The sequence below is a fragment of the Prionailurus viverrinus genome, chromosome A1, assembly GCF_022837055.1.
Source record: "Prionailurus viverrinus isolate Anna chromosome A1, UM_Priviv_1.0, whole genome shotgun sequence".
In the NCBI taxonomy this organism is placed as follows: domain Eukaryota; kingdom Metazoa; phylum Chordata; class Mammalia; order Carnivora; family Felidae; genus Prionailurus; species Prionailurus viverrinus.
Genome location: NC_062561.1, coordinates 14,987,865 through 15,014,844, shown reverse-complemented (window position 1 = coordinate 15,014,844; position 26,980 = coordinate 14,987,865). Strand labels below are relative to the sequence as shown.

At 43.4% G+C, this 26,980-nt stretch overlaps 1 protein-coding gene across 3 annotated transcripts in view; it reads left to right on the top strand.

Moving 5' to 3' along the window:
* The first annotated feature begins 11,274 nt into the window (after positions 1-11,274).
* The window catches only part of DCLK1 (doublecortin like kinase 1), a 352,049-nt gene continuing 336,343 nt past the window's right edge, over positions 11,275-26,980 (top strand). For all 3 annotated transcript variants that reach the window (XM_047860719.1, XM_047860734.1, XM_047860727.1), the window contains exons 1-2: positions 11,275-11,546; positions 16,579-16,973. In XM_047860719.1, coding sequence (XP_047716675.1) covers positions 16,598-16,973 — 376 coding nt within the window. In that variant the 5' untranslated portion in view covers positions 11,275-11,546; positions 16,579-16,597. The remainder of the gene's footprint in view (positions 11,547-16,578; positions 16,974-26,980) is intronic.

The following is a 26,980-nucleotide window of genomic DNA, read 5'->3' as shown; positions in this document are numbered from 1 at the left end:
AGTAAAATTATATATTTGTCTTTCTCTGACTCATTTCACTTAGCATAATACACTCTAGTCCATCCACATTGTTGCAAATGGCAATATTTCACTCTTTTTGATTGCTGAATAATATTCTATTGTATATATATATCACATCTTTTTTTATCCATTCATCTGTCAATGGACATTTGAGCTCCTTCCATACTTTGGCTATTGTCAATAGTGCTGCTATAAACATCAGGGTGCATGTGCCCCTTTGAATCAGCATTTTTGTATCCTTTGGATAAATACCTAGTAGTGCAATTGCTGGGTCATAGGGTAGTTCTATTTTTAATTTTTTGAGGAACCTCCATACTGTTTTCTAGAGTGGCTGCACCAACAGTGCAAAAGGGTTCCCCTTTCTCTGCATCCCTGCCAACATTTGTTGTTTCCTGAGTTGTTCATTTTAGCCATTCTGAAAGATGTGAGGTGATATCTCACTGTGGTTTTGATTTGTATTTCCCTGATGATAAGTGATGTTGAGCATCTTTTCGTGTTAGCCATCTGGATGTTTTCTTTGGGAACGTGTGTATTCATATTTTCCATCCATTTCTTCACTGGATTACTTGTTTTTTGGGTGTTGAGTTTAATAAGTTCTTTATAGATTTTAGATACTAACACTTTATCTGAGATGTCATTTGCAAATATTTTCTCCCCTTCCGCCAGTTGCCTTTTAGTTTTGCTGATTGTTTCCTTCACCATGCAGAAGCTTTTTATCTTGATGACATCCCAATAGTTCATTTTTTGCTTTTGTTTCCCTAGCTTCCAGAGATATGTCAAGTAAGAAGTTGCTGCAGATGAGACCAAAGATGTTGTTGCCTCTTTTCTCCTCTAGGATTTTGATGGCTTACTGTCTTACATTTAGGTCTTTCATCCATTTTGAATTTATTTTTGTGTATGGTGTAAGAAAGTGGTTCAGGTTCATTCTTCTGCATGTGGCTGTCCAGTTTGCCCAGCACCACTTGCTAAAGAGACTGTCTTTTTACCATTGGCTAGTCTTTCCTGCATGGTAAAAGATTAGTTGGCCATATGTTTGTGGGTCCATTTCTGGGTTCTCTGTTCTGTTCCATTGATCTATGTGTCTGCTCTTGTGCCAGCACCATACTGTCTTGATGATTACAGCTTTGTAATACAGCTTGAAGTCTGGAATGGTGATGCCTCTAGCTTTGGTTTTCTTTTTTTAGGATTGCTTTGGTATTCAGGGTCTTTTCTGGTTCCATACAAATTTGAGGATTGTTTGTTCTAGTTCTGTGAAGAATGCTGGTGTTATTTTGATAGGGATTACATTGAATATGTAGATTGTTTTGGGTAGGATCAACATTTTAACAATACTTGTTCTTCCAGTCCATGAGCATGGAATGTTTTTCCATATTTTTGTGTCTTCTTCAATTTCTTTCATAAGCTTTCTATAGTTTTCAGTGTACAGATTTTTCACCTCTTTGGTTAGGTTTATTTCTAGGTATTTTATGAGTTTTGGTGCAATTGTAAATGAGATTGATTCCTTGATTTCTCTTTCTGTTGCTTCATTATTGAAATGCAATTGATTTCTGTGCATTGATTTTATATCCTGTGACTTTGCTGAATTCATGGATCAGTTGTAGCAGTTTTTTTGGTGAAATCTTTTGGATTTTCCACATAGAGTATCACATCATCTGCTAAGAGTGAAAGTTTGACTTCCTCCTTGCCGGTTTGGATGCCTTTTTTTCCTTTGTGTTGTCTGATTGCGATGTTAGGACTTCCAATACTATGTTGAATAACAGTGGTGAGAGTGGACATCCCTGTTGTGTTCCTGACCTTAAGGGGAAAGCTCTCAGTTTTTCCCCACTGAGGATGATATTAGTGGTGGGTCTTTCATGTATGGCTTTTATGATCTTGAGGTATGATCCTTGTATCCCTACTTTCTTGAGGCTTTTTATCAAGAAAGGATGCTGTGTTTTGTGAAATGCTTCCTCTGCGACTATTGAGAGGATCATATGGTTCTTGTCCTTTCTTTTATTGATGTGATGTGTCACATTGTTTTGTGGATATTGAACCTGCCCTGCATCCCAGGTATAAATTCCTCTTGGTTGTGGTGAATAATTCTTTTAATGTGTTGTTGGATCTGGTTGACTAGTATCTTGTTGAGGATTTTTGCATCCATGTTCATCTGTAGTTCTCCTTTTTAGTGGGGTCTTTGGTTTTGGATTTAAGGTGATGCTGGCCTCATAGAATGCGTTTGGAAGTTTTCCTTCCATTTCTGTTTTTTGGAACATCTAAACAATACGTGTTAAGTCTTCTTTAAATGCTTGGTAGAATTCCCCTGGAAAGCCATCCGGCCCTGGACTTCTTCTGTTTGTTGGGAGATTTTTGTTTGCTAATTAAGTTTCTTTACTGGTTATGGGTCTGTTCAGATTTTCTATTTCTTCCTGTTTCAGTTTTGGTAGTTTATATGTTTTTAGGAATTTATCCATTTTTTCCAGATTGCCTAATTTGTTGGCATATAATTGCTCATAATATTCTCCTATTAGTGTTTGTATTTCTGTGGTGTTGGTTGTGATCTTGCCTCTTTCATTCATGATTTTATTTATTTGGTCCTTTCCTTTTTCTTTTTAATCTGGCCATTAATCTGTTCTACTGTTTTGTTGTTGTTATTGTTGTTGTTATTGTTGTTTTTATTTTGATATCATTGATTTCTGCTCTAATCTTTATTATTTCCCATCTTCTGTGGGTTTTGGGCTTTATTTCCTCTCCTTTTTCCAGCTCCTTTCAGTGTCAGGTTAGGGTGTGTATTTGAGGCCTTCCTTCCTTAGGAAGGCCTGGATTGCTATATACATCCCTCTTATGACCACCTATGCTGCATCCCAGAGGTTTTGGACTGTCATGTTTTCATTTTCATTGGCTTCCATGTACGTTTTAATTTACTCTTTAATTTCTTGGTTAATCAATTCATTCTTTAGTAGGATGTTCTTTAATCTCTAAGTATTCATGGTCTTTCTAAATGTTTTCTTGTGGTTGATTTCAAGTTTCATAGCATTGTGGTCTGAAAAGAGGCAAGGTATGATCTCAATCCTTTTGTACTTGATGAGGACTAATTTGTGACCCACTATGTGATCTATTCTAGAGAATGTCAGCACAGAGCCCATTGTGGGGCCCGAACTCACAAACTGTGAGATCATGACCTGAGCTGAAGTTGGAGGCTTAGTCCATACACTAAGCAGGTGGAGGGACTTGTGCCAGTCTTCTAGGGGATGTGCTTCGAGGGTACAGTTGGCCGGGCCTCGGTGTAACGGCTCCATTTTCCACTAGGTAGCGCCGCTTAGCTTACTGGGGTGGATTACTTTGCATGCACACATGCACATGCGTGGGAGAGGTAGAAATGGCTTCACCCAGCTTCCTAGTCTCTGGCACAGGAACTTTGCGCTCTCTCCCACCTGCAGTCAAGCACCCCTCCTTTGTCTCAGGCCTCTGTCCACTCCCTGCCTCTACCCTGTCCATATCCAAACTGTCCACCTGTCAGCTTATATTAAAATCTAGTTTGGCGACTCCAGCTTTCTTTTGATGACCATTTGAATGACAGTTGGTTCTCCATCCCCTTACTTTTAATCTGCAGGTATCATTAGGTCTAAAATGAGTCTCTTGTAAGCAGCATATAGGCGGGTCTTGCTTTCTTATCCATTCTGTTACCCTGAGTTTCATCTCAAATGAGGTTGTATTTCAAAACCCCTCACTTCAGAGACCCCTGTGGCTCCAACTCTCTGTGGGAGGGTCTCTCTGAGCAATGGCCGGGTGCTGGATTGCCCCAGAAAACGTTCATGTGATTGCTTAGTGGCAGAGGTTCAGAGATTATGGCAAATCACAACACACAGCCGGTGCCAGGTTTCACTGCACTCTGGCGTCTTTGTCCCAATACCAGCAAATGTGGCTGCCCTCCGGGGTCCCCTGGGACCTTTGCCTGTGGGGATGGCCTCTACCAAATGCTCTCCAAACAGGGGAACTGCTTCTCCCCATGTGGCACATGGACCCCTCAGCTGCCTGCTCCTGGGGATTCGCCCTTTTTCCTCACCGGAGCCCAGCCAGGCACCGAACTCTGGAACTTCAGACTCTGTGCTCCACTGTTTTTAGAATCCTGGTGGTGTTGAAACCCTCTTCTTTCTTCCCATCAGTGGTTTTGGGTAACAGATTTCTTGTTTGGTCTCCTGTGACTGTTTCCACCTTTTCTCTCCAACTACTTTTGGGGGGAGTGCTTTTCTTCCATGATCCTGATGCCCCGCACTCTCCCCCTTTCTTTTCTCTGTCCTCTCTCTGCAAAAACAGCTTCCTACCCTCCACAGCTTTTCTTTTTTCCAGTTCACCCCTCTGCACCTCATACCTGCTGAGTTCTGTGGCTCAAGTTATGCAGACTGTTGTGTTAATCCTCAGATCCCTTTCCTAGGTGTGCAGAATGGTTTGGTGTTGATCTAGCTGTGCTTCAGAGATGAGACAAGCTCAGGGTCTCCATGCTGCTTTGCCATCTTAACTCCTCCTCCTTGTGTATCTAAATTCTTAGGGAATATTTTCCTTCTTTACCTAACACCAGATTTTGAGACAGGTGCTCTTTTACTCAGAGTGCCCTCTGAGGCCACAGCTTCATGAATAGGGTTTCCTTTTCAGTGTTTCCCATTAAGTGTGTGCTCAGCTTTGTTTCCCAGTCCCCTGCCTTGGGAAGCTGTGAACACTGAAACTCAGTGCCCTCAAGGTAAAGCCAGTTCTGCTTCCTTACCCTCTTGTGTATTTGTTACTTGAATCATGCTTACTGATTAAAACAAAAACAAAAACAAACAAAAACACCACAATATATTCAATCATCTGGCCTCATGTTTTATTAGAACCAAGAAAGGTAGGGCGGCTTTCCAGTGTTTAGTGTCACATTCATGTACACTAGATGAGTGTATTTAGATTTGTCGTATATTTTGAGTTGATTGTTAAGTCAATAAAAGTTCCAAAACATTATATACATTAACATACCACTTTTTTTTCCATAGAAGACTATATGTTTCTATGTTTACATACACATGAAAAAAGTTTAGAGGAAAATATATGATACTTTTTTTTTTCACCTAGAAAATTATCAAGAGCAGAACTTTAGTAAGTTTTCTCTTTGTTTGGAAGGTACCTTTCAGAATCCACTTCCACAAATAAAAAACAAAACAAAACAAGATAAAATAAAACTTGAGATACATTAAAAAGTTGCCAAAGATTCTTTGACTTTATGGATGAAGCTATTCAGTCTACGTGCATATTTGATAAAAGGACTATCACTGTTCTCTGAACCCAGGTCTAAAAAGTCCTAGATGTTTCTGGTAGATTCTACATTCCCAGGGTACTAGCATAACTATTGTGACTTAAGTATTTGTGTCTTATAGAATCAATGAGAGATCTCAGGACATGGAATGCAGCAAAGTGGTATATTTTAATATAAGTGTGCCTTAATGAATATAAAAAGTGAATCATCTACTTAAGAAACTTCTGGGGGAAGATTGTGGCAAACTAAAATTCTATTCAAATGCATTTTAGCAAAGGTGACTATTTTGAGGCTACTTTTAGGATTAAGTAAAATTTTCCTTTTGTTGAGGGGGACACTTCCATGTTCTGGAACAGTGACAGAATGTACAAATACACACTTTAAAATTATTTTTCTGGGGGTGCCTGGGTGGCTCAGTCGGCTAAGTGTCCGACTTCAGCCAGGTCACGATCTCGCGGTCCCTGAGTTCGAGCCCCGCGTCGGGCTCTGGGCTGATGGCTCGGAGCCTGGAGCCTGTTTCCGATTCTGTGTCTCCCTCTCTCTCTGCCCCTCCCCCGTTCAAGCTCTGTCTCTCTCTGTCCCAAAAATAAATAAACGTTGAAAAAAAAAATTAAAAAAAAATTATTTTTCTGAAATGATTGTATAAAAAGCAACCTGAAATTTTAAATATTTTTCACTCGGAGATGCTGTATTTAATCTATGGACTTAAAAAACTCCACGGATTTAAATACCTTAATAAGCGCTGATTCACATCATCAGGGAGACATAGTACAACCGGAAGGAAGTTTCCCTCCCACCCACTGTTCTTCCCTGCCACCCTCTCCAACTGAGACCTTGAAAGTGAAATTGTTCTTATTCCCCTGTGCTTCTCCACTATGCTCCAATAGCAGCCAGGAAAGCAAGAGGAGCTTTTAAACATGCAAATCTGATCTGGCCAGATTTCTGCTTAAAACTCTTTAGTGATTTCCCTTTTCTCTTACAACAGAGCCCACATTCCCTAATATGGCTCTCGGACCTGGACCCTGAAGGGGTCCTACCCACATTCACAGCCCACGTCTCTCCACTCTGCTACAGCTACTCCGCCCATCTCCTGCTCCTAGAACAAGCTGCTTCCCACTCAGTTTTCACAGGGCTATTTTTTCTGCTTGGAATCATACTCTCCCACCCTGTTGCCTGGCTGGCTTCAGGTCTCTGCTTAAATGTTACTTCCTTGGGGAAGCTTTCTCTGAAGCTCTTTGTTCTTTTCCTTCCCAGTACTTAGCCATTTTGAAATTAAATAATTATTTGTGTAAGTATGTGTTTAACATCTGTGTCCCTACAGGCTGTCAATGCCATGGGCAGAGAATCCTTGTAATTCTACCTCATAACTGCATTACTCTCACCTAGCACACAGTGCCTGGCACATTGGAGACACTTGAAATTTATTTCTTGGGTGAATGGATGAATGGATGAAAAAGTGGTATGGAAGGCAATGATACAATCCTAGATGGAAAAACACAAATTTTAGCTATCACTAGATCTCTAGATGTTTATTTGCTATGGAGAACATGTTAATGTCTGTACTTACCAAGTACATTGAGAGTCATTTGCCATCAGTGGTCAACTTGGAGAGAGATCCTGGGCAGTGAGCTGACAGAGCCTGCTGTGACCATGTTCCTGCTGAAAGCTTTTAACAGCAACCGAGATGACGATGTTGGTGTGGTGTTAATCAGACGGACAAAAAAAAGCTGAAGTGACATAATGAGCCCAAAAAGGATCTCACTCCACAGGTTGAAAGGTTGATCACATAACAACAGACAAGTTAATAAGGGAAAATACAGAGCGTTGGACTCAGGTGCCCCAAATCTAATTGAACAAATACAGGATAAGGGACTTTAAGAGCAAAACACGTGAAATGCATGGAGATTTTAGTTGACTGCATGAATCAATAGTGCAGCACGCCTGCCAGAGACACTGATGTGATGTTAGGCTCCTTTAATAGAAGCAGTGTGTTGAGAACCATCGAAGTCATGGAACTTCCCCAGTCAGACCACCCTGTCGCGCCTCGTCCAGTTCTGAGAAGCAGACGTGGCGGGAGATACTGACAACTGCACACCACGGGCGCTTCCAAACTATGTCACATGAGACATAGTTGAAGGGCTGGAGCACCTGGGTGGCTCAGTGAGTTAAGGATCTGACTTCATCTCAGGTCACGGTCTCCTGGTTTGTGAGTGGGAGCCCCATATCTGGCTCTCGATGCTGTCAGCATGGAGCCCACTTCAGATCCTCTGTCTCCTCGCTCTCTGCCCACTTGCATTCTCTCTCTCTCCCAAAAATAAAATAAACATTAAAAAAAAAAAAGAAATGGTTGAAGGACTGGGGATTCCTAGTTAATGAAGACTAGAATTTGGTAGCATCCAAGAGGGCTGTTAAATAAAAGGCGGGGCCATTAGATTTATTCTCATGTAGATTGAAAGAGAAGACCTGGGGGAAGTGTGTTTAATCTGAGGAGCTGCCCAGCAGAGGAGTGGGCCAGCAGAGAAGCGGGCTGTGCTCAGTTCCCTTCTACTGAGGGAAATTACACTTTAAGAATTACACAGGAAAGGGAGAAATGAGCTTTGGGAAGCTTTTTGGGAAGCGCTCTGTCAGTTTAAGAGAGGGCATCTCAAGGTGGTAGAGTCCCTTCCTGCTTTGTGAATGTCCCAAACCTTGTGTAGTTTGGCCCCTTGGCGTATTTGGAGTGCCAAGCCAGAGGTAATTGGCTAGTGAAAAAATTATTTATAGAGATCTCGGCCACTGTGTCTAGAATCCCGTGACCTAGCTTAACTCTCAGAGGATAATCTTACTTCTCTCCACTTTTGTCATATGGGCCACGATTAGAAGGCTGAAAGACCACTTGTTATAGAGGGCATTCATGCATGGGGTAAAAATTGGACAGGCTGCTGTCAATGTCCCTCATCACTGACTTTCTGGCTTTCTAGTAGAAGGCAGAAGTAAGTGCTCTGTAATTAGGGGGAATTATGAACAGATGTGGGAAGTGCCATAAAGAGCCTTTACTGTACAGGACAAAATGAAAGGAAAATCAGAATGATGATCATATTCTATAAAGCTGTTTCTCACAACTTACTGGTGGTCAATTAATATGCTTAGGTACCCTAACCCAGGAGCACTGCATGCCCTTGGCCCCGGAGGAGGACTGCAGGGAGATTATGGAAGGGACAGAGTAAATTCCCTTCCACAGAGAAGAACAGAGTGTGTCTCTTCCTGCTAATATCCCATTCCCTGTTATTCTCTTTGAATCTACATGATGGAGCTTATTTTCTATGAAGAAGCCAATAAAAGGTATCTGGAAAGGGATACATGGTCAACTAAAAAGTATTTTTCTTTAGTTCTCTTTTTCTTCCTTGGTTTGGACCTGAAAACTTACGTTCAGGGGGAAAAAAACACCCCACATACACACACATGTAGCTAAGATTGTCCATCAACCTGAGTCAGAGGTAACTCAAATACTCTCATGAAAAGTTCAGTTCAGAACAGATATATTTGATAATACCCATCACTAAATAAAGCAGTGTTCACAACAGCCAAGAGTTGTTCTCTCTCTCTGTTATGAAATGACAAATTCATTGATTAAAAGGCTGTATTTTCCAAAAGAGAATACACTTCCGACTACAATTTGGTATTGCTTTATAAGCATATGGCCATAGCAATTGGAAAACTGACTTGAATTTTAAAACACAGGGATTTTAAAAATGGAGGAAGGCTCGACATTTATTAGCTGCACGACTCTTTGCAGATGATGTAACTTCCCTACGCCTAAATTCCTTTATCTGTAAGGTAAGGATACTGATGCCTACCTTGAATAGGATGAGTATGAAATAAGAAAATGTATAGAAGTCGTGGCACAGCAAAAAGCAAACGGTCGGTTACTGGGAGTCATTGACAGAGCTTTGGCCAAGCCACTGTCAATCTTGTAGGATGCGGAGCTGTGGCAGTCTGCCTGCAAAGGCAACTGGGGTGCACGGCTCGGACAGCGTTAGTTTCCTAGTTTCCGGGGGTTGCAGTGAGATCTCCGTTAACTTCAGATTTTCATGAGGAAAGGATGCATTAATTCCAGTCACTTCTTTGATCGATACCCTGGGAATGTCAAGGAAGCAACATCAGTTTTTTGAAAATTACTTGAATTAGGAGTTTCCTGGATAAATTCATTAAACTTCCTAGAAGTAACTTACGCACTCCTGTAATTACTTCTGTCAGGTCACTGGGTGCCAGCTAGTGCCAGCCTGCTGTTCTGACTGAATATGACCACAGTGTAGTAGCCTCTGGCTACTGAGCGTGCCCATCTATTATCAGTGCCCTGGGTTTTCCGAAAGACTAAATGATGCCCAACTACTTCTAGTGAGAGCAGTTTGCAACTGAGAGAATCAAACTCAAAGGTGTTTTATTGTTGTTTTAAACACGTTATCTGCATGTTCCAGGTAGGCCAGCTAGGAAAATGCTAAGTTTTGGTTGAATTACTTAAAGTGCTGGAGAAATGACCCTGATAGAATATCCATAGGGGTTAGGAAATGGAATTTATTTCTTGGTTTAGCATTTTGGCAGACATTGCATCGTATTTGTCGCTTAAAAGATAAATAGAAGTTCTGATTTCTGTTCTCAAGAAAATACACTTGGCTCACTTTCTCTGCACTTACCCCTTGGGCCTTCATTTTGCATTAGAATTTGAAGGGAAAGTCTCAGTACTTTGCATTTAGTTAATTTGTTGAGTTCATGTACCCACATCCCTGGGCTATTAAACAGTTCAAAAATAAATATTGCAGCAACTTGTTGAATATGCAACATGTATCTCATTTGAGTGGCATTTTATAACAAATGGTAATTATTTAGTATTTACATAATACTTTGAAAATATTTCAGATTAGCTCTTATTAATAAGAAGTCAAATCTGTAACTGGGCTCACTGGGCAAGAGAAAAATAAAATTTTGATTTTCCACGGAAAGTTTCATGCTGAAGAGAGAAAAATACACATGTGTGCATATGTGGGACAGATACATGTCCCAAGAAACTTGACTGAAGGAGATTAACTGGACCAAAATTTAGGCTGCCCAGTGAAGCCGGCTAAGGTTTCACAAGTCAGCAACCTGTTCCCACTCCCTGGGTTTTTGTGCAAACACTGGAGGAAGCTGTGAACAGCCTGGGTTCTGAGAACATTCCTGCCCGGGAGGGAAGGCTTGTGGTGAGCTAATGGGGCTTTCCAGTGCTGACCGCTAGCTTTGGCAACCCCCAGATCTCCAGTAGTGAAACCTGGCCCTTAAGTTATCAAGCGCCCAGTGTGACATCTTCGGCTCTAAGCAGAGTTCACTATTTTAAGGGTGACTCAAGTCCTGGGGTCAAATGGAGATGACTGGTGGGGTCTGTGAACAGATCTGGTCCTTCCCAATAAAGGGTCTACTACAGTGTGTAGACTGGGAGAGTAGGGGGTAGGTCCTCCCTGGAGGAAGTGCATGGATGCCTCTCGGACAAGAGGGATGAGAGTGGATCACGTTGGCTCCCATAATCCTGGCAAGTGTTAAATCATGAAGTATGTGTGGGGGGCTGTGTGTGCGGGGGTGGGGGAGGAGGAAGTAACTGTTTCCCTTGTCTCCCCTGAGGGAGGGGGCCTCACCGCTGCGCCGCCTCTCACCTCTCCACCCCTCACCTCTCCATCTCGCACTTTTCCTGGCTCGGACCTGGCCCCTTCCACGTTCTCTTCCTCTGCCCCCAGGCCCCCATCCGATCTTCCCCTATCTCCAGACAACCACTCCCGAGGAATGGGGGAGGTCTGGGGGTTTGTTCAAGCCAGCTGCACCGAGGTCGCTGCGGTCATAGAGGGCGCGGGGAGGGGGCGGACCCCGGGCGCAGCCGTGGTGGGTGCGCCCGGCCAAGAAGGGCGGGGGCGCCGGAGCGCGCACGCGGAGGAGGGGAAGGACGGAGCGGGGAGGGCGTGTGAGCCAGTGAGCCACAAGAAAAGGGAGCGCGCCCGCCGCCGCCGCCCTCCTCCGGAGAGAGGCTGGAGCGAGGCTGTGCGAAGCGCCGCATTTCAATGAGAACCGGCCGAGGCACATCCCTGCGCTAGCGGCTGCAGCCGAGACGCCCGCGCTCCAGCAGCTGCTGCAGCCCAGTCCCGGCCCCGCCGCCGCCCCGCAGCCCCGCAGCCCCGGCCGCGCCCAGCCGGGTGAGGACAGCACCAGGAGGCGGCCCCGAGCGCGGCCACAAAGACCCCCGGCGGCGTCTCTCCGCGGACCGGTGCGTGGTTTGCCTTTGCTGGGGAAGGGAGCCGCGGGCAGGGTTGGCGGGGAGCCCCGCCGGGGGCTCGCGGCGCCTGCTCTTCCCGCAGCCGCGGGGCGCCGAGGTAGCCCGGGGCGCGGAGGGCAGGGCGGGCGCCCCCCTCGGCCCGCTGCCGCCACCCCGCCCGCAGTTCCTCGAAAGGCGCTGCCCTGCCCTGGCCAGACTGGCCCCGGCCGGGGACGGTTTGTAGGGGCGGCTCCGGGGCTGCTGGCACCTGCCTCTTTTGTCTGGTGCCACCGGGCTTAAAATGGGGAGTAGGGCGAGCTCTCCCCCGCCACCCCCGCCAGGCTTTTCGCCACGTTGTTAGTGGAGATGGAGAGCCAGGGCGGAGGAGCTGGGCGAGGTGTTTGTCATTGTCAGAACTGGCCGCCGAGCGAAGACCAAGTCTGCGCCTAGAAGGAGTGGCCTGGCCAGGCCTCTTATTGTGTGTGTGCTTTCCCGTGTGCCCGGGAGGGTTGTGTGCGTGAAGATGGGGCGATCTGTGCGTGGTGGGTGGCTGCAGTGTGGGTGTTGCGAGTACATTTACAGGGTCTCAAGTTCCTTCGGGGACAGCGAGCCTGCCTCCTGTAGAAATTAGTACCTGCAGTGCTAAAAGCATGCGGAGAGGAAATGGCATTTTCCTCCTAGCGGGAGCGCACGCACAGCCCTGCATTGCCCCACAAAAGAGGCTGCTTTTGAAAACCAGGTTTGCGCGGAATCACTGCTGGATTTAGCCAGGAAATGCTTGTAAGAGATGGAGCAAATGAAAGGTTTCATTCAAACCGGCTCCCTCTCCACACCTGTGAGTGTGTGTCCAGATTATGGTGCACACGCGTTCAGCGGCCACACTGCAGGGTGTTTCGTGAATACGCTTTATGAATGTTCCTAAATATATCACCTTTCCACTGGAAAGGAAAGTAGGACAGTCTTTTAGGTGTGAAATGTCACATGAAGGCCATTGAGAAGGGATTTCCAGAGGGGTTATCTGCAGGAACATTATAAAAGATTGGCACACATCCTGTGTGATCTGTGTCCAGCATGATGCGTGTACTCTGAAGGTATGTGTGTGCCTCTTATTTCATACCTGCCCATCCACCTGCATCCTAATCCCACTGGCAAAATATGCCTTGGGACTTACAGCTCCAGCATCTATTTAGATGTGGTCATCTTTATGCCAAATTATATCTTGGGGGTGGGGGTGTGTGTGTTTGTGGAAATCTCTGAAACGGGAACTCATATCCTCCTCTAGAGGAGGAACACAGAGTTTCCTCAAAATGGTGAGAAATCCCACAGAAGACAATTGAGGGTGCTGATTTCTTGGGATGGCAGTGTTTATAGAATATCTCTGAGAAGAGCCGGGCCCCGTCTTTCCCCTCCCAAGTGTCTATGATCTCTGTGGCCAGGGCGGTGTGGTTTCCCTTCTTGGTACCGTGACACATGTGTACCCAGGCCTCTAGCCACCTACGGTCTGTGAACCTGTGTCTCTGTGCTTTGGAAGTCTTCCTGTGCAGAAAGCAAGGACCTGTGGAAGCCCAGTGACTCTTCTTCAGGACCCCTTGGTTCAAATATATGACTGAGCCAGTTGAAGAGCTGAGACAGCCAAGACAGGAGAAGGAACACCTCTTTTGATGCTGCATATGATTACTGGAACATTAGTGTGTAGTGTGGTTTTTGCCATCCAGTTAGTGGTAGCTGTAGCCTTGAAAATGATTTCACTCCGAGTGTGGTTTTTCTTTGTCGCCAACATCATTGCTGACTTTTGGGCAGGCTCAGTGAAAGGAAGTCAAAGATGTGGTACTTGTCCTGGTTGAATGTATGATCAAGTTTGAGGAAACAGACAAATAAAATTAACTTTTTTTTTCCATTTTAATTTTTTCTATTTCTGATTCCTCTAGGGACTTCCATCAGTTGCCAAATTATTTGGCTTTTGCAAATTGTGAATCACTAGATTAAAGCCCCTTCAGACTACATCAGCACACTGGTGACACAATTGTGTCATCCTTCGCTATGGTCCTGCTTGTTGTCTTTTGGTTTGTATAGATTTGTGAGGAAACCTCTAGGGTTGGAAGATTGATTACTGCCTTTAAAAATAGGGGCAGCTGGGTGGCTCATTTGGTTGTGTCCAACTTCGGCTCAGGTCATGATCTCACGGTTTGTGAGTTTGAGCCCCACATTGGGCTCCGTGCTGACAGCATGGAGCCCACTTGTGATTCTCGCTCCTCTTTCTGCCCCTCCCCCACTCTCTCTCTTGCTCTAACTTAAAAAAAATTGAAAAATAAAGAAAGAAACGAATAAAACAAACTTCAAAAGCCAAATTGGCCTCTGTAATATATGAAGTTTGAAGAGCTTAGTGAGTTAGCATGGTACCCCATTGTCCCCTCCCCCCATACAAACACCCCTTTTTGGAAGACAAAAGAGCTCCTTTTGAGAAGAGACCAAACAGTAGGAGCAGTTGTGATACCATGGACAAAGTATTGGTTCTGTTACTCAGTTAATAGTTGCCTGAAGAACTAGATATCAAGTGATCACTGTTTCAAAGTTATCCAACTTCGAAATCAACGAAACTGATTCGTATCTACCTACGTATGCTATAACTTTTTCTGGAAGATACAAATTTAGACTATTATGAGTTATTAAGAGGCCTGAGGTAGTTTTTTTCATATTTGTAGGAAAAAATATACTGAACTGCTCATCAGTCCAGGTTTGAATCACACCCTGGCCCCCATTGGGGTCAGCAATGGAATCCTGAGCAAGTGAAGATAATAGAGGCCAGGTGACCACTACCCACTCTGTCTGGAGATGGGGCCTTCCGCAGAGTGACCTCCCCAAGGTCACAGGGCTATTTAAAAAAAACCCTACTTTACATGGATGAATGGATCTAGGGAGGATCTCAGGGAGTCTGGCCTCGAAGACCTATCACATGGGGTAGAAAGGAGGGAGTGCCAGCTTCCGAGTCAGTCAGAGTAAACCCAGGTTCAAATCCCAACTCCCTCAATTATGATAACTCCAGGACCCTGGATATATATATCCTGTCCTCACCTTCAATCGTAATAATATTACTGACCTCAATGGATTATTGTGAGGTTTAGAAGGGAATTTTTAGCAGATTACACAATAATTGATTGCTGAATAATAGTGTCAGCCACATCATAGACATTCAATAAACATTAGCTTTTTCCACTTCATTTCAGGAGTGCACAATCCCTAGCAGTGCTTTTAAACATGAATTTTTAGCCACTCTGAATAGACCAGAGGTTAGTTTACTGAGGGTCGAGGAAAGGTCAGGGAGGCTGGATTGACCTTCAGAAAGGCAACCTTGTCTATTTGGTGGGATTTGGGGAGCACTCCTAAGGTTCTTGCCCCAGATTTTCCCTTTCCCTTATATTGTGTTTCATCATGCCTGAAATTTTGTCATCAAAACTTTCTTCTGAATGCTTTCTAGATCATTCTGTTAAAATACGGATCCCCTGCAAGGTTAGGCCACAGGCCTTTATCAGCTAACCTCTTAGCAAGGATGAATTGATCCCACAGGCAGCTTGCTGATGACAGGGCTCCATAGAAAGTAATACGGGAACTAGGGGCACCTGGGTGGCTCAGTAGGTTAAGGGTCCGACTTTGGCTCAGGTCATGATCTAGCGGTTCATGGGTTTGTCCCCTGTGTTGGGCTCTGTGCTGATAGCTCAGAGCCTGGAGCTGCTTCAGATTCTGTGTCTCCCTCTCTTTCTGCCCCTCCCCTGCTCGTGCTGTCTTTCTGTGTCTCAAAAATAAATAAACATTAAAAAAATTAAAAAAAAAAGTAAAATGGGGACCGTGAGGGTACAAGCATATACCTTTCAGAAGGTCATAAGGGGAAAATCAGGCAGACCCATAAGGAGCTTTTCCTTACCAGAAAAGGGGGAGATTCTTTTCCTGCTAGTTGTTTCTGTGACAGAGTTAAGAGAAAAGCAGATTTTATTAATAAACAACATTAATACTTATCTCATGCTAGACACTCTCCCAAGTGCTTCAGGTATTAATACTTAAGGTAGGTATGATTAGCTTCCCTATGTGTAGTTGAGGAAGTGAGGCTTAAAGATGTTGATCCAGACTGTGTCCTGGACTAGCTGTGTCACCTTGAGGAATGTACTTGCTCAGCATCTCTAAGCTCCTGTTCTCTCAGCGGCAAAGACAAAGTGGAAGGAGAGGCAGAGCCCTCCCAAGAAGTAACTTTTCTCCCTTCTTGTTCTTCTTTTTCCTCTTCTTCTCTTCCTCCTCCTCCTTTTTCTTCTTCTTTTTTTTTTTAACCCAACTTATCTGAAGCACTAAATGTCAGTAAAGGAGTTATGGTGAAATCACTTTTAGAAAACGCTGCTATCTAATATATGAATGTGTTGGAAAATCTTCAGTTGTTAGAACCCAGGGATTGATTCAGTTTGCTCTCCATCTGGCCAGGGGGAGTGCAAAGCTGCATGAGAAGTTTATACTGTGACTGTTAAATGCTGACCGCCTCTTTTGTTTCCTGGCCCACCACCACTACTATCTTTAGCCCTGTGTAATATGAAAGCTTATCTTCCCTCTCCCACCAGAGCGAGCACATGGTAGGGAGGTTTGGGCTTTGTAGCCCAGCAAATGTGGGTGGGAGGTCTCGGTTCAAGCATTTCCCAACTGTAGGACCTGAAGACATTTTTCTGTGCCTCATTTTATTCATCTGTAAATAGGGATAATAGTCCTTGGAAGGGTTTGTTGTGACTTGGAAATAACAGCTGTCCAGAACCCAATAGGTGGTCAATACATAGGAGCTGTTTCTAATGAACCTGGGGTTGATTAATAAGCTGTTTCCGCAGAGGCTGCCTCTTCTACTTCTTCGTTGTCTTCCTTCTCTTCCAACTTGATAACTCATATTAAATATATCATCAACTGCAGCGATATTTCCACCAGCTGCTCTGGAGCTGAGCCTTTCAAATCATGGTCTTAAAATAACATCAGTATGTGTCTCTGTTTTTTTTTTTTTTTTTCCTTCTGTGCCTCCTAGGTTCCACTTTAACTCCATCATGTCCTTCGGCAGAGATATGGAGCTGGAGCACTTTGACGAGCGGGACAAGGCGCAGAGATACAGCAGAGGGTCGCGGGTGAATGGGCTGCCGAGCCCAACGCACAGCGCCCACTGCAGCTTCTACCGAACCCGCACGCTGCAGACCCTCAGCTCTGAGAAGAAGGCCAAGAAAGTTCGTTTCTATCGAAACGGAGATCGATACTTCAAAGGGATTGTGTATGCCATCTCTCCAGACCGCTTCCGATCCTTTGAGGCCCTGCTGGCTGACTTGACCCGAACTCTGTCGGATAACGTGAATTTGCCCCAGGGAGTGAGAACGATCTACACCATTGATGGGCTCAAGAAGATTTCCAGCCTGGACCAACTGGTGGAAGGTGAGCGCGAACTCCCAAGGGACCCTAGAGGATGCTTTCTCAGGTTTCCGCATTGTTCTAGGCACCTGCACTTGATCGCTAAGACACATCAGCCTCATTCAGCTCCGACCCTTATGGTTCACAGATCTGGGAGTTCACTTTGCTGTACTGTAGTGGAAAAAGGAAGAAAAAAAACCCGCTAATGTTATTAGGTCAGGCTTCTTATAATGATGGACTGAGGGAAAAGGTGTCTTAATTCTCCCGCGTTCTCTGTTTCTTTTCTCATACCCATGCTACATTAATTTTAAAAGCCTGTTTTTATATCTTTAATCACATCGTTCGTATTCATTTCTAGATGCAAATGAACTTTTGCTGTCTGAAATTACTTGAACTGAAAATACCTAATGGATCGTGAAAGTTTTGAGTAGAAGGGAACCTTATGTAGGTAGCAAGCCCATTAATTCTGTCACTGGAGACTGAGGCCTAGAAAATTCGAGTGACATGTCTATGGTCACATGGTAAGGTAGTGTTGATACTGCACTAAAAATTAGGTTTTCTGGCATCTCTTTCTCATATGGTGCTTCCTTTTGAGTTTAAAGGATTCTTTCTGGGGTACCTGAGAATATAAAGGAATGAATCTGTTCAGTTTATTGTTTCTTAAAGTTGAATTTAGGTTAACAGTAATTATCTGTTTTAGACATTTCATGTGGAAATGAGACCGTTCTAGTCCCTGGATGAGGTGTGGTGTCTTGTGCAAGCAGAATAGGTACACTTGCTTCATTCCCAACGCCACAGGAGCAGCACAGAAAGCCTGTAATCACCTTAGAAATCACAAGCAAAGAAGCCCCTGGGTGGTTCAGTTGGTTAAGCTTCCGGCTTTGGCTCAGGTCATGATCTCCCCATTTGTGAGTTCAAGCACTGTGTCGGGCTCTGTGCTGACAGCTCAGAGCCTGGACCCTGCTTTGGATCCTGTGTCTCCCTCTCTTTCTGCTCCTTTTCTGCTCATGCTCTGTCTCTCTCTCTCTCTCAAAAATAAATAAACATTAAAAAAAAAAAAGAAATCACAAACCAAGTAAAATGACTTGGAGAGAAATAACGGGTTACATTCATGCTGAGGTGTAAACGAGGCTGACTCATCTCTGGAGAGTGGGAATTCCTAAGTCTGAGTTGTCAGGGTCGTGATGAAGTAGCCCTCAGCACAGAGGAAGACGGGAAAGGAAATTTAGAGGTTTGGAAGTGCTTGACTTCACCCTGAGCTCGTCTCCACTCCAGATATGTCTGCCTGGGCCCGCTGTCTTACTGGATCCTGGAGGAATGCCATGCACATAATACCCTCCCTCTCTTGTGCAGGTAGCTGGGGGTTTGGCGCCCCTGTCCCCTTAATGGCACACAGGCGAGCCCTCTTGCCCTCCTCTGGAACCAGAGTTTGTATGTGTTTTAAGGCTGAGGGCGTCTTGTGTCTTCCTCCCGTTTTCCTTCCCTTGATCTGCTGGCAGGGGTGCCAGTCCAGTCGCAGTATGACTGGACTTGAGAGGGTGTGGAGAGCCTGGGTTTGGTGTGTTTATTATGTGGGAATTCACATCTCTTTTCAGTGACTCGTCACCCTGCCAAGATGCCTGTAGACTTGGCCTTCTTCCTTCTATTCAGAAGCTGGCACTTTCAGTAAATTAAAGGGGAAGAATGAACATGAAATCTTTCTGCATCGGCTTTGATTTTTGTGCCCTGTCCTTTTCCTGACCTTGGAAAATACGGGGTTAAATAAAACATTTGGGGGGCTATTCTGAAGGATCTGGATAAAGGTGAAATGCAAAGTCAGGTGCATGATCAGTCATCAAACCACCCCTTTGAGGACTGATGGTGATACAGAGAAAATATGCCAACACCTCGAAACACATTTTAAGACAGCCGGGCTTGGCTCCTCACTGGGTCTAGAGTCCCTTGTGCAGCAGCTGTGGGGTGGGGGAGGTGTATTTCAGTCAGTTTCCCTCCCAGAATTGATCTTTTCTGAGAAGTGGCCACAGATATTCCCGTGATTCCCATCCACCGAGGAGAAGGTGTGAGAGATGGGAACCAACAGTTCTTTACGTACAAGGACCAGGAAGATCATGGGATGCTCGCCACCATCTTCTTTGTCCATTTTTTTAACACAAGAATGCCCTCCCTAAGAGACTGCTATCCTGAGAGTAATGACCGCTCACAGTTCTGGAGCGTCTGTCTTGCGTATATGAATACATTTAATTTTCACAGTGATCCCAGGAGCTAGGCACTGTTACCATCCTTCTACTAAGACCTTGCTCAAGGTCACACAGCAAGAAATGGTAGAGTTAGGATTTGAACCCGGGATAGCTGGTGCCCGAGCTTGAGCTCATAACTGCCACAAATGAGATACCAAGTGGGGTATTCTTAGTGGCTTTCAAATGAAATTTTATAGTATTAGATTTTTCTTGAAAACAAATGTTTTTAACCTTGACTTAATTCCAGGAATGACAGATAGAGCTCCCAGCAACACTTTAGTATTTTCACTTACCTCCAAATACTCTTCTCTTCAATCGATATAAAGCAACTGCAGATTGACTATTCTGATGTTAAAAATTTACTTTTTGGGAAAAAATTCCTTTTTCTGATTGAATGAATGGTAACTTCGGTACAGTGTGTAAGTTCACATATTGGCTGCATTTTTTAAAAATCCAGTTTAAACAGACTTTTTTTTTCTCATTTATAATACTGCCAGCATGCAGCTGCACTTAGTGTTGAAGTAGCTGGAAATTCATTTAGATTGGCCTCTTTGTCAATTACATTTTTGCTTAGTCTGTTAAAATGCAAACCGTTACTTCATATTCATCATTAGGTTCATATCTCTCACTTTACATACTAATTTTATGTAAACGTCAATGCATGTTATTAGCTTCTCATTTCCCCTTCCAATATGCTGATGTTTGAGTTTTAAATTAAATCCTTTTAGTGGATGCAGTGACAAGTGTATTTGACTTCTAATTGTTTTTTTTTTTTAAGTCTGTTCTTTCTCATCTCATACTAAAAATTCTGAATTACAATGACATATGTGAGTTTCTTTATTTCTAACAGTCTCAGGGTCACTTGCACTGGTTTTGTTTTTATTTTTTAAGTTTATTTATTCATTTTGAGGGACAGAGCGCAGGCGGGGGAGGGGCAGTGTGAGAGGTGGACAGAGGTTCTGAAATGGGCTCTGTGCTGACAGAGAGATAGAGCCTGATCCAGGGCTCAAACTCAAGAACTGTGAGATCATGACCTGAGCCAAAGATGCTTAATTGACTGAGCCACCCAGGCGCCCCTGCACTGTTTTTAAATTATTATTATACACAGATGATTATGCCTAAATTTGTTCTAAGAGCATCAACAGAGGTGATTCTTTGCCTGAAGTATAAATGTATGAGTGTGTATGTGTGTTTATGTATGATTATAGGTGTGTCTGTCTATGCATGGATGTACACACACACACACACACACACACACATGCACACACGTATGTAAGAGCAGACAATGGATGGCAATTTTAGTTGTTTGCCTTCAAAATGGCCTTAATACATTGAAGAAGTCAGGATAATTAATAAGGAAAGTTGAATTGCAGACCTATTTCTGCAAGTGGTTTACCTTGAAACTTGGCCTCATATTCCCAATATTGCCTCTTTCCCCCAAATTTTACACTATTTATGTTCCACTATAGGTGTGTAAATGTTGTGAAGATAAATGAAGGAATGACATTTAAAACCTTTAAATTCTTAGAAGAAAGATGTAATATAGATCCCAAGAATTAACTGATTGATTTTTTTCTTTATGAGACCCTCAAGCATCAGTAATGTATGTGTTGAGGGATAGCCATCCACTCCACTTAAAAAAATTTTTTTTAATGTTTGCTTATTTTTTTTTGAGATAGAGACAGAGTGCGAGTGGAGGAGAGGCAAAAAGAGAGAGGGGGACACAGAATCTGAAGCAGGCTTTAGGCTCCAAGCTGTCAGCACAGAACCCAATGGGGGTCTTGAACCCACAAACCGCGAGATCATGACCTGAGCCGAAGTCAGACACTTAACTGACTGAGCCACCCAAGCGCCTCATCCCACTACTTTGTTTTTTTAAGTTTGTTTATTTATTTTGAGAGAGAGAGAGCATACGATCTTGTGTGGGGGAGGGTTAGAGAGAGGAGGAGAGAGAGAAGTCCAAGCAGGCTCTGCATTGTTAGTACAGTGCCCGAGGTGGGGCTCAAGCTTAGGAACCCTGAGATCATGACTGGAGCCAAAATCAAGACTCAGACGCTCAGCGGACTGAGCCACCCCACCTACTTTTAAATAGGCTTTACTTTCAGTGCAGTTTTAGGTTCTTAGCAAAATTGAGCAGAAGGTACAAATATTTCTCATAGACCCCTCCCTCATGACACATGAACAAGTGTCCCCTGTCGTCATCAGAGTGGTGCACTTGTTATAATTGATGAATCTACACGGACACATCATTATCATCAAAAGTCCATAGTTTACATTGGAGTTCAGTCTTGGCATTGTGTGTGTTCCGTGAATTTTGCCGAAGGGGTAATGGCATGTATGAAGCATCGTAGGATCACGCAGAATAGTTGTACTGCCCTACAAATCCTCTGTGCTCTATCTTTTCATCCCTCCCTAACCCCTGGCAACCATGAATCTTTCTGCTGTCTTAAATAAGCATTCTTTTAACATCTTGTGTCCATGTTGGTAAAAGAAGGCCAAGATGTTTCCTTTAAGCATTAACATAAATACTATTCAGGTATGTTGTCCTTTGGATAGAAGTAAGTTAATTTGTACAGCAGATATGTATGTATAAGAAATGAGTGCCCTTCTTTCTCAGCTGTCACACACCTTGACCCCCATACTTCACCCTAGATACTGTCTGACTCCGGAGCTGCTGTGTAAGAGATGTTCCCAAGTCTCCATCAGAATGAACCTTTCAGGAATAAATCCACACTTCACCCCACAGTTAGGGAATCTCTAACCACGATTTCCGGTCACCCAGCTCTTCTGGCGATTTTTATTTCCCTTGATGTGGTGTTATTGATTTCTTTGTTTCTCTAATTCACTGGCTTCTTATATCTGCGCCTCTCCCTGCTATATTAAACTTTTGAAATTCATTCTTAAAGAGCTCGAAAACATACTCTCTCTCAAATTCCCCCACAGCAAACCGTTTACTAGTTTTTGTTACTGTTAATTGTTTAAAAGTTTTTTTTTTTAATGTTTATTTCTTTTTGAGAGAGAGACGCGCACACAGAGAGTACAAGCAGGGGAGGGGCAGGGGGAGACACAGAATCCGAAGCAGGCTCCAGGCTCTGAGCTGTCGGCACAGAGCTCGACGTGGAGCTCAAACCCATGAACCGTGAGATCGTGACTTGAGCCGAAGTTGGACGCTTAACCGCCCGAGTCACCCAGGCACCCCTTGTTTTTATTTTTGAGTATCATCTCAGATATCGGTGCATGTTAGGATATACATTATCATTTGTCCAGAAGGTAACTTACTGTGCTTCTAGTTCTGTTCCTTGCTCAGTGCAGTTAACAATAGGTCATATCATACATCTAGAACTACTATGTTCTTTTTACTGACTTCATAGTATTCCTTTATACAACCGTGCCCTAATTTATTTAGCCAGTCTTTTATTGATGGGCATTTAGGTTGTGACCAATCCTTTGTTCTTAGATGCAGTTTTGCAGTGAATATCCTTAGGTATAACTTTTCTATCCATGTCGGAGAATCTTTGTGGGACAAATTCCCAGAAGTAGTAGAAAGGTACAAGCTGGATAAAGAGGTACAGGTATTAAAGTCTAAAGAGCTGTTGCAAAATTCCTCTTGATAGATGTGGTACCAAGTTACACACTTACCAGTAACATATGAGAGTGGCTGTCTTCCTATACCCTCAACAAGACAATGTTTCGCGTAACTTTTTGCTATTTGCCAACTCTTATGAAGACGAAAGCATGTATCTATTGTTTTAATTTTCATCTTTTCATATAATTAAAATGCATTTGTTTCTTTTATTCATAGCTTTTGACCATTTTCCTACCAGATTGGGGTCTTTTTTTACTGACTTGTAGGACTTTTTCCTTTTATTTTTTTATTTTTTTGGACTTTTTCCTTTTAGAGATACTAGCTCTTCACGATATTTATTGACAGTATTTTTCCCAGATTGTCCTTTATCTAGTGACATTGTTTACTGTGTTTTTTTGCCATACAGATTAAAAAAAAACCTGAAATGATCAAATGTATCAGGCTTTTCATTCATGGCTTGATTTTCATGCCTCTTGGGTTAATTATAAAGCCAGTTTCCTCATTTTCTTCTAGTATTTTTATGTTTTCATTTTATTAAAAAATTTTTTTACATTTATTTATTCTGAGAGAGAGAGAAAGAACACATGCAAGCAGGGGAGGGGCAGAGAGAGAGAAGGAGAGAGAGAGTCCCAAGCAGGCTCCGTGCTGTCAGTGCAGAGCCCGATGCAGGGCTCAAACTCACAAACTGTGAGATCATGACCTGAGCCAATATCAAGAGTTGGAAGCTTAGCCCACTGAGCTACCCAGGTGCCCTACGTTTTCATTTTAAAAAGTATTCTAATGGATGTCATATTAGTAAATGTTAGTGTGAGATAGAGGTTCAATTTAACCTTGTTCTAGGCTACCGTACTCATGTTTAAAAGTTTTTATTTTGAAATTAATGTGGACTTAATACAATTTTCATAAAGGTAGGGAGTTCCCAGATGCCCTTCCCATAATGGAACATCTTACACAACCATGGTACCATTACCTTTGGAACAATGCTAGTAGCTAAACTACAGGCTTTTTTCAGCTTTCATCAAATTTTCCACTAGTGGCCTTTTATTTTTGGTGAATCACACATTGCATTTAGTTGTCACCTCTCCTTCATCTCTGCCACGCTGTGACAGTTCTTCAGTCTTTCCTGGTCTCTAATGACTTGGCCATTTTGGTCAGTTATTTCGTAGAACATCCTTCAGTTTGGGTTTAGCTGATGATTAGATTGAAGTTATCTCTTTGTGGCAAGAATTCCACAGAAATGATGCTGTGTTCCTTTCAGTGCATCATTTCAGGGTATAGGATGTTGCTGTGTCTTATTACTGGTGAGATTAACCATGATAAGTTGGTTAAGGTGGTATTTGCCAGTGTCCTTTACTCTAAAGTTACTATTTTTCCCTTTGTAGCTAATAAATATTTGGGGGAGAAAGTTTGAGGCTCCGTGAATGTCTTGCTTCTCCTTAAGTTTTTGCTCATGAATTTTGGCATTTACTCGTGGATTTGTCTACAGTAATTGTTGTGGTGATGTCCTAATGGTGATTTGCGATTTCCTTCTTTACTTTTCTCACCCTTAGATGACCAACGCTTACTTGTCTTTAGATCTAGTATGATGTCATCAAGTCTGATTATGTTAACCACTCTTAAGGCCCATTTCTCCCAAATAATAATAAGACCTTTCTTCTGCACTCCCAGCACCTGGATATATTTAACTGATACTCTTGTCCTTAGTCGTTTCACACTTAACATGCATAAATGTGACCTCATTCTTTCCCATTACCCAGAGTTTATTCCTCTTCTCATATTCTGGATCTTGTGAAATCGTATTGCTGTATAACTTAACATCCCCCTTGACTTCTCTTCTTCACCCTCAAATACAAGCTGTTACTAAATTCTGTTGATCTTGCTTAAGATGTTTCTTCATTTTGTCCTTTCCACCATCATTATTATAGTTTTCAAGTCCTCATCACAATATTACTATTTTTTTTACTGCCAGAGTGATACATTTTTACACAGTGAGCATTGTAGAAAATCTGAAAGATGTAAAAACATTTAAAAAATTAAATAATAACTCCTTATATTCCTACCACTTGAAACTTGTCATCTCTTCCCTGTACTATTACAATAGGCTTCTGAGCTAAAAATACATGTCTTAGTTTTTATTTTTCAATGTTTTTGTCTTCTTTATGGAATCTGTATTTGTCCCTGCTTTTCCATTCCTTTTTTTAAATGTTTATTTATTTTTGAGAGAGAGAGAGAGAGAGAGAGAGAGAGAGAGAAAGAGAGAGAGTGAGACAGCATGAGCAGAGGAGGGGCAGAGAGAGAGAGGGAGACAGAGAATCCGAAGCAGGCTTGTGCTGTCTATGCAGAGCCTGATGCAGATCTCAAACTCACAAACCATCTGTGAGATCATGACCTGAGCTGAAGTCAGACACTTAACCAACTGAACTACTCAGGCACCTTCTCGCTTTTCCATTCTGTAGCCTCTCTTAGGTCAAATCCTTTAGGACACGCATATGTCCCATACAATAGTCTTTAAACTAGTTTTCCTGCCTATGTAAACCTGGCCACAGACAAACCACTTTGTGCCATACCTTTGCTTCACAATGGCTCTCCACTTACGTATGGAATACAGCCCACAATGTTGCATGTATTTCTCTCAGTGGCCCTTCTCCTGCCCTTCCTTCTCTTCTGGCCGTGTCTCCTATTACCCGTTGATACACTCAGCAGTGAGCTTGGCTGCACTCTTTGCTTGGGCTCTGCTGTCTCCCGGCTTCCCTTTTTCTCCTGCGAGGACTGTAAGATGGGTGCCCTCCTGAGGGTGCATAATGATGTCATGGTTAAGTTATGGTTCTGGAGTCAGACCACCTGACTTGAACCCTGGCTCCACCTTTGCCAGCCATGTGACCTTGAGCCAGCTGCCTATCTCTCTGTGCCTCATTGTGCCCTCTGATAAGTGGTGTGCTAATACTTCGCTCATAGGGTTGTGTTGAGGATTGCAGGTTAAATAGCATGGGTTAGCACAGGATCTGCTACATGGCAGACATTCAGATAACCTGTTCTGCCGATAGCGTCTCCACCCTCATCCCTCAGCCGACAGATGCACAAATCTCCCACAATCTCAAACATTCTTGCCTTGGTCTTTCTGGCCTCTCAAACCCAGAGCTCTGTGGTAAGAAATATTAGTATATGCTGTCTATCCTTCCTCAACTTGCAATCATACTTCAGCTCCTTAATTAGCATCATGACATTGTAATATACTTGTTCATTTTATATCAAAGTCTCAAGAACTCAGGGAACCATTGGTGTCCTTACTGCCCAGCATAGTAGTTGTAAGTACTCAATATATTATGGGAAGAAAGAGGAAAGAGAATGAATGGATGGATAGATGGATGAATGGATGAATGAAAGTAGCCAGCATCACTACTGAACGAAAGTGGCCATTATAGGGCCACATGTGGCCTTTTAGTGGCCAGGCCAGTGATCTCTTAGGAATCCTTATCCTCAATGATGTCCCTGGAGCATTGGATGCTGATGTCTGGTTCTCTTCCAGCCACACACTCACCAGCTTTCAGTTTCCATGGCTCCAGGCACCTGATTTGTCTTTGTTCCCTTCAGCGGCTCCTCCATTTCTGGGCACTCTTTGAAGACTGGTGTTGCCCTGGGTTTCTTCTTGTCCAGCTGGGCATGGTTTCCCAGAATGTTTTCTTCAGTTCCATCTCTGCAGCTGTCACATGCGTCTCCTTCCAAACTCCAGGCTTATATTTCTAATTGCTTGCTGGAGATCTTCAACTGGTTGGCTCCTAGGAACTTCAAATTTAGTATGTGCACAATCAAATGAATTTCTTTCCTTAGCATCGAGTCCAAACCTGGTTCCCTTCTTATTTTACCTATTGCGGTACTTGGGAAGTCAAACCAAAATGGAAGTTTCAATGTTATCATTTCATTTTCATCATGTGACTCCGATTCCTTTGGGTCCCACATCCAGACAGTTGCCAGTCTCTGCCGTCTAGTCAGTCGAGTCTACCTGCTAAGTATTCCTCTTGCATCAGCTTCTTTCTGCCCCCAGTGCAGAGGTGTAAAGGTCATTTCTCCATCTCCTCTCCTGGTCTGTTATAGTAGCTTTCTCGACTTCTCTCTCCCTGTGTCCTACCTCCAGCCCTTCCCTCACGCTGAAACCAATGGGAGCTTTCTGAAACCTGGGTCTTTTGAGAAAGACATATTAATATCTCACA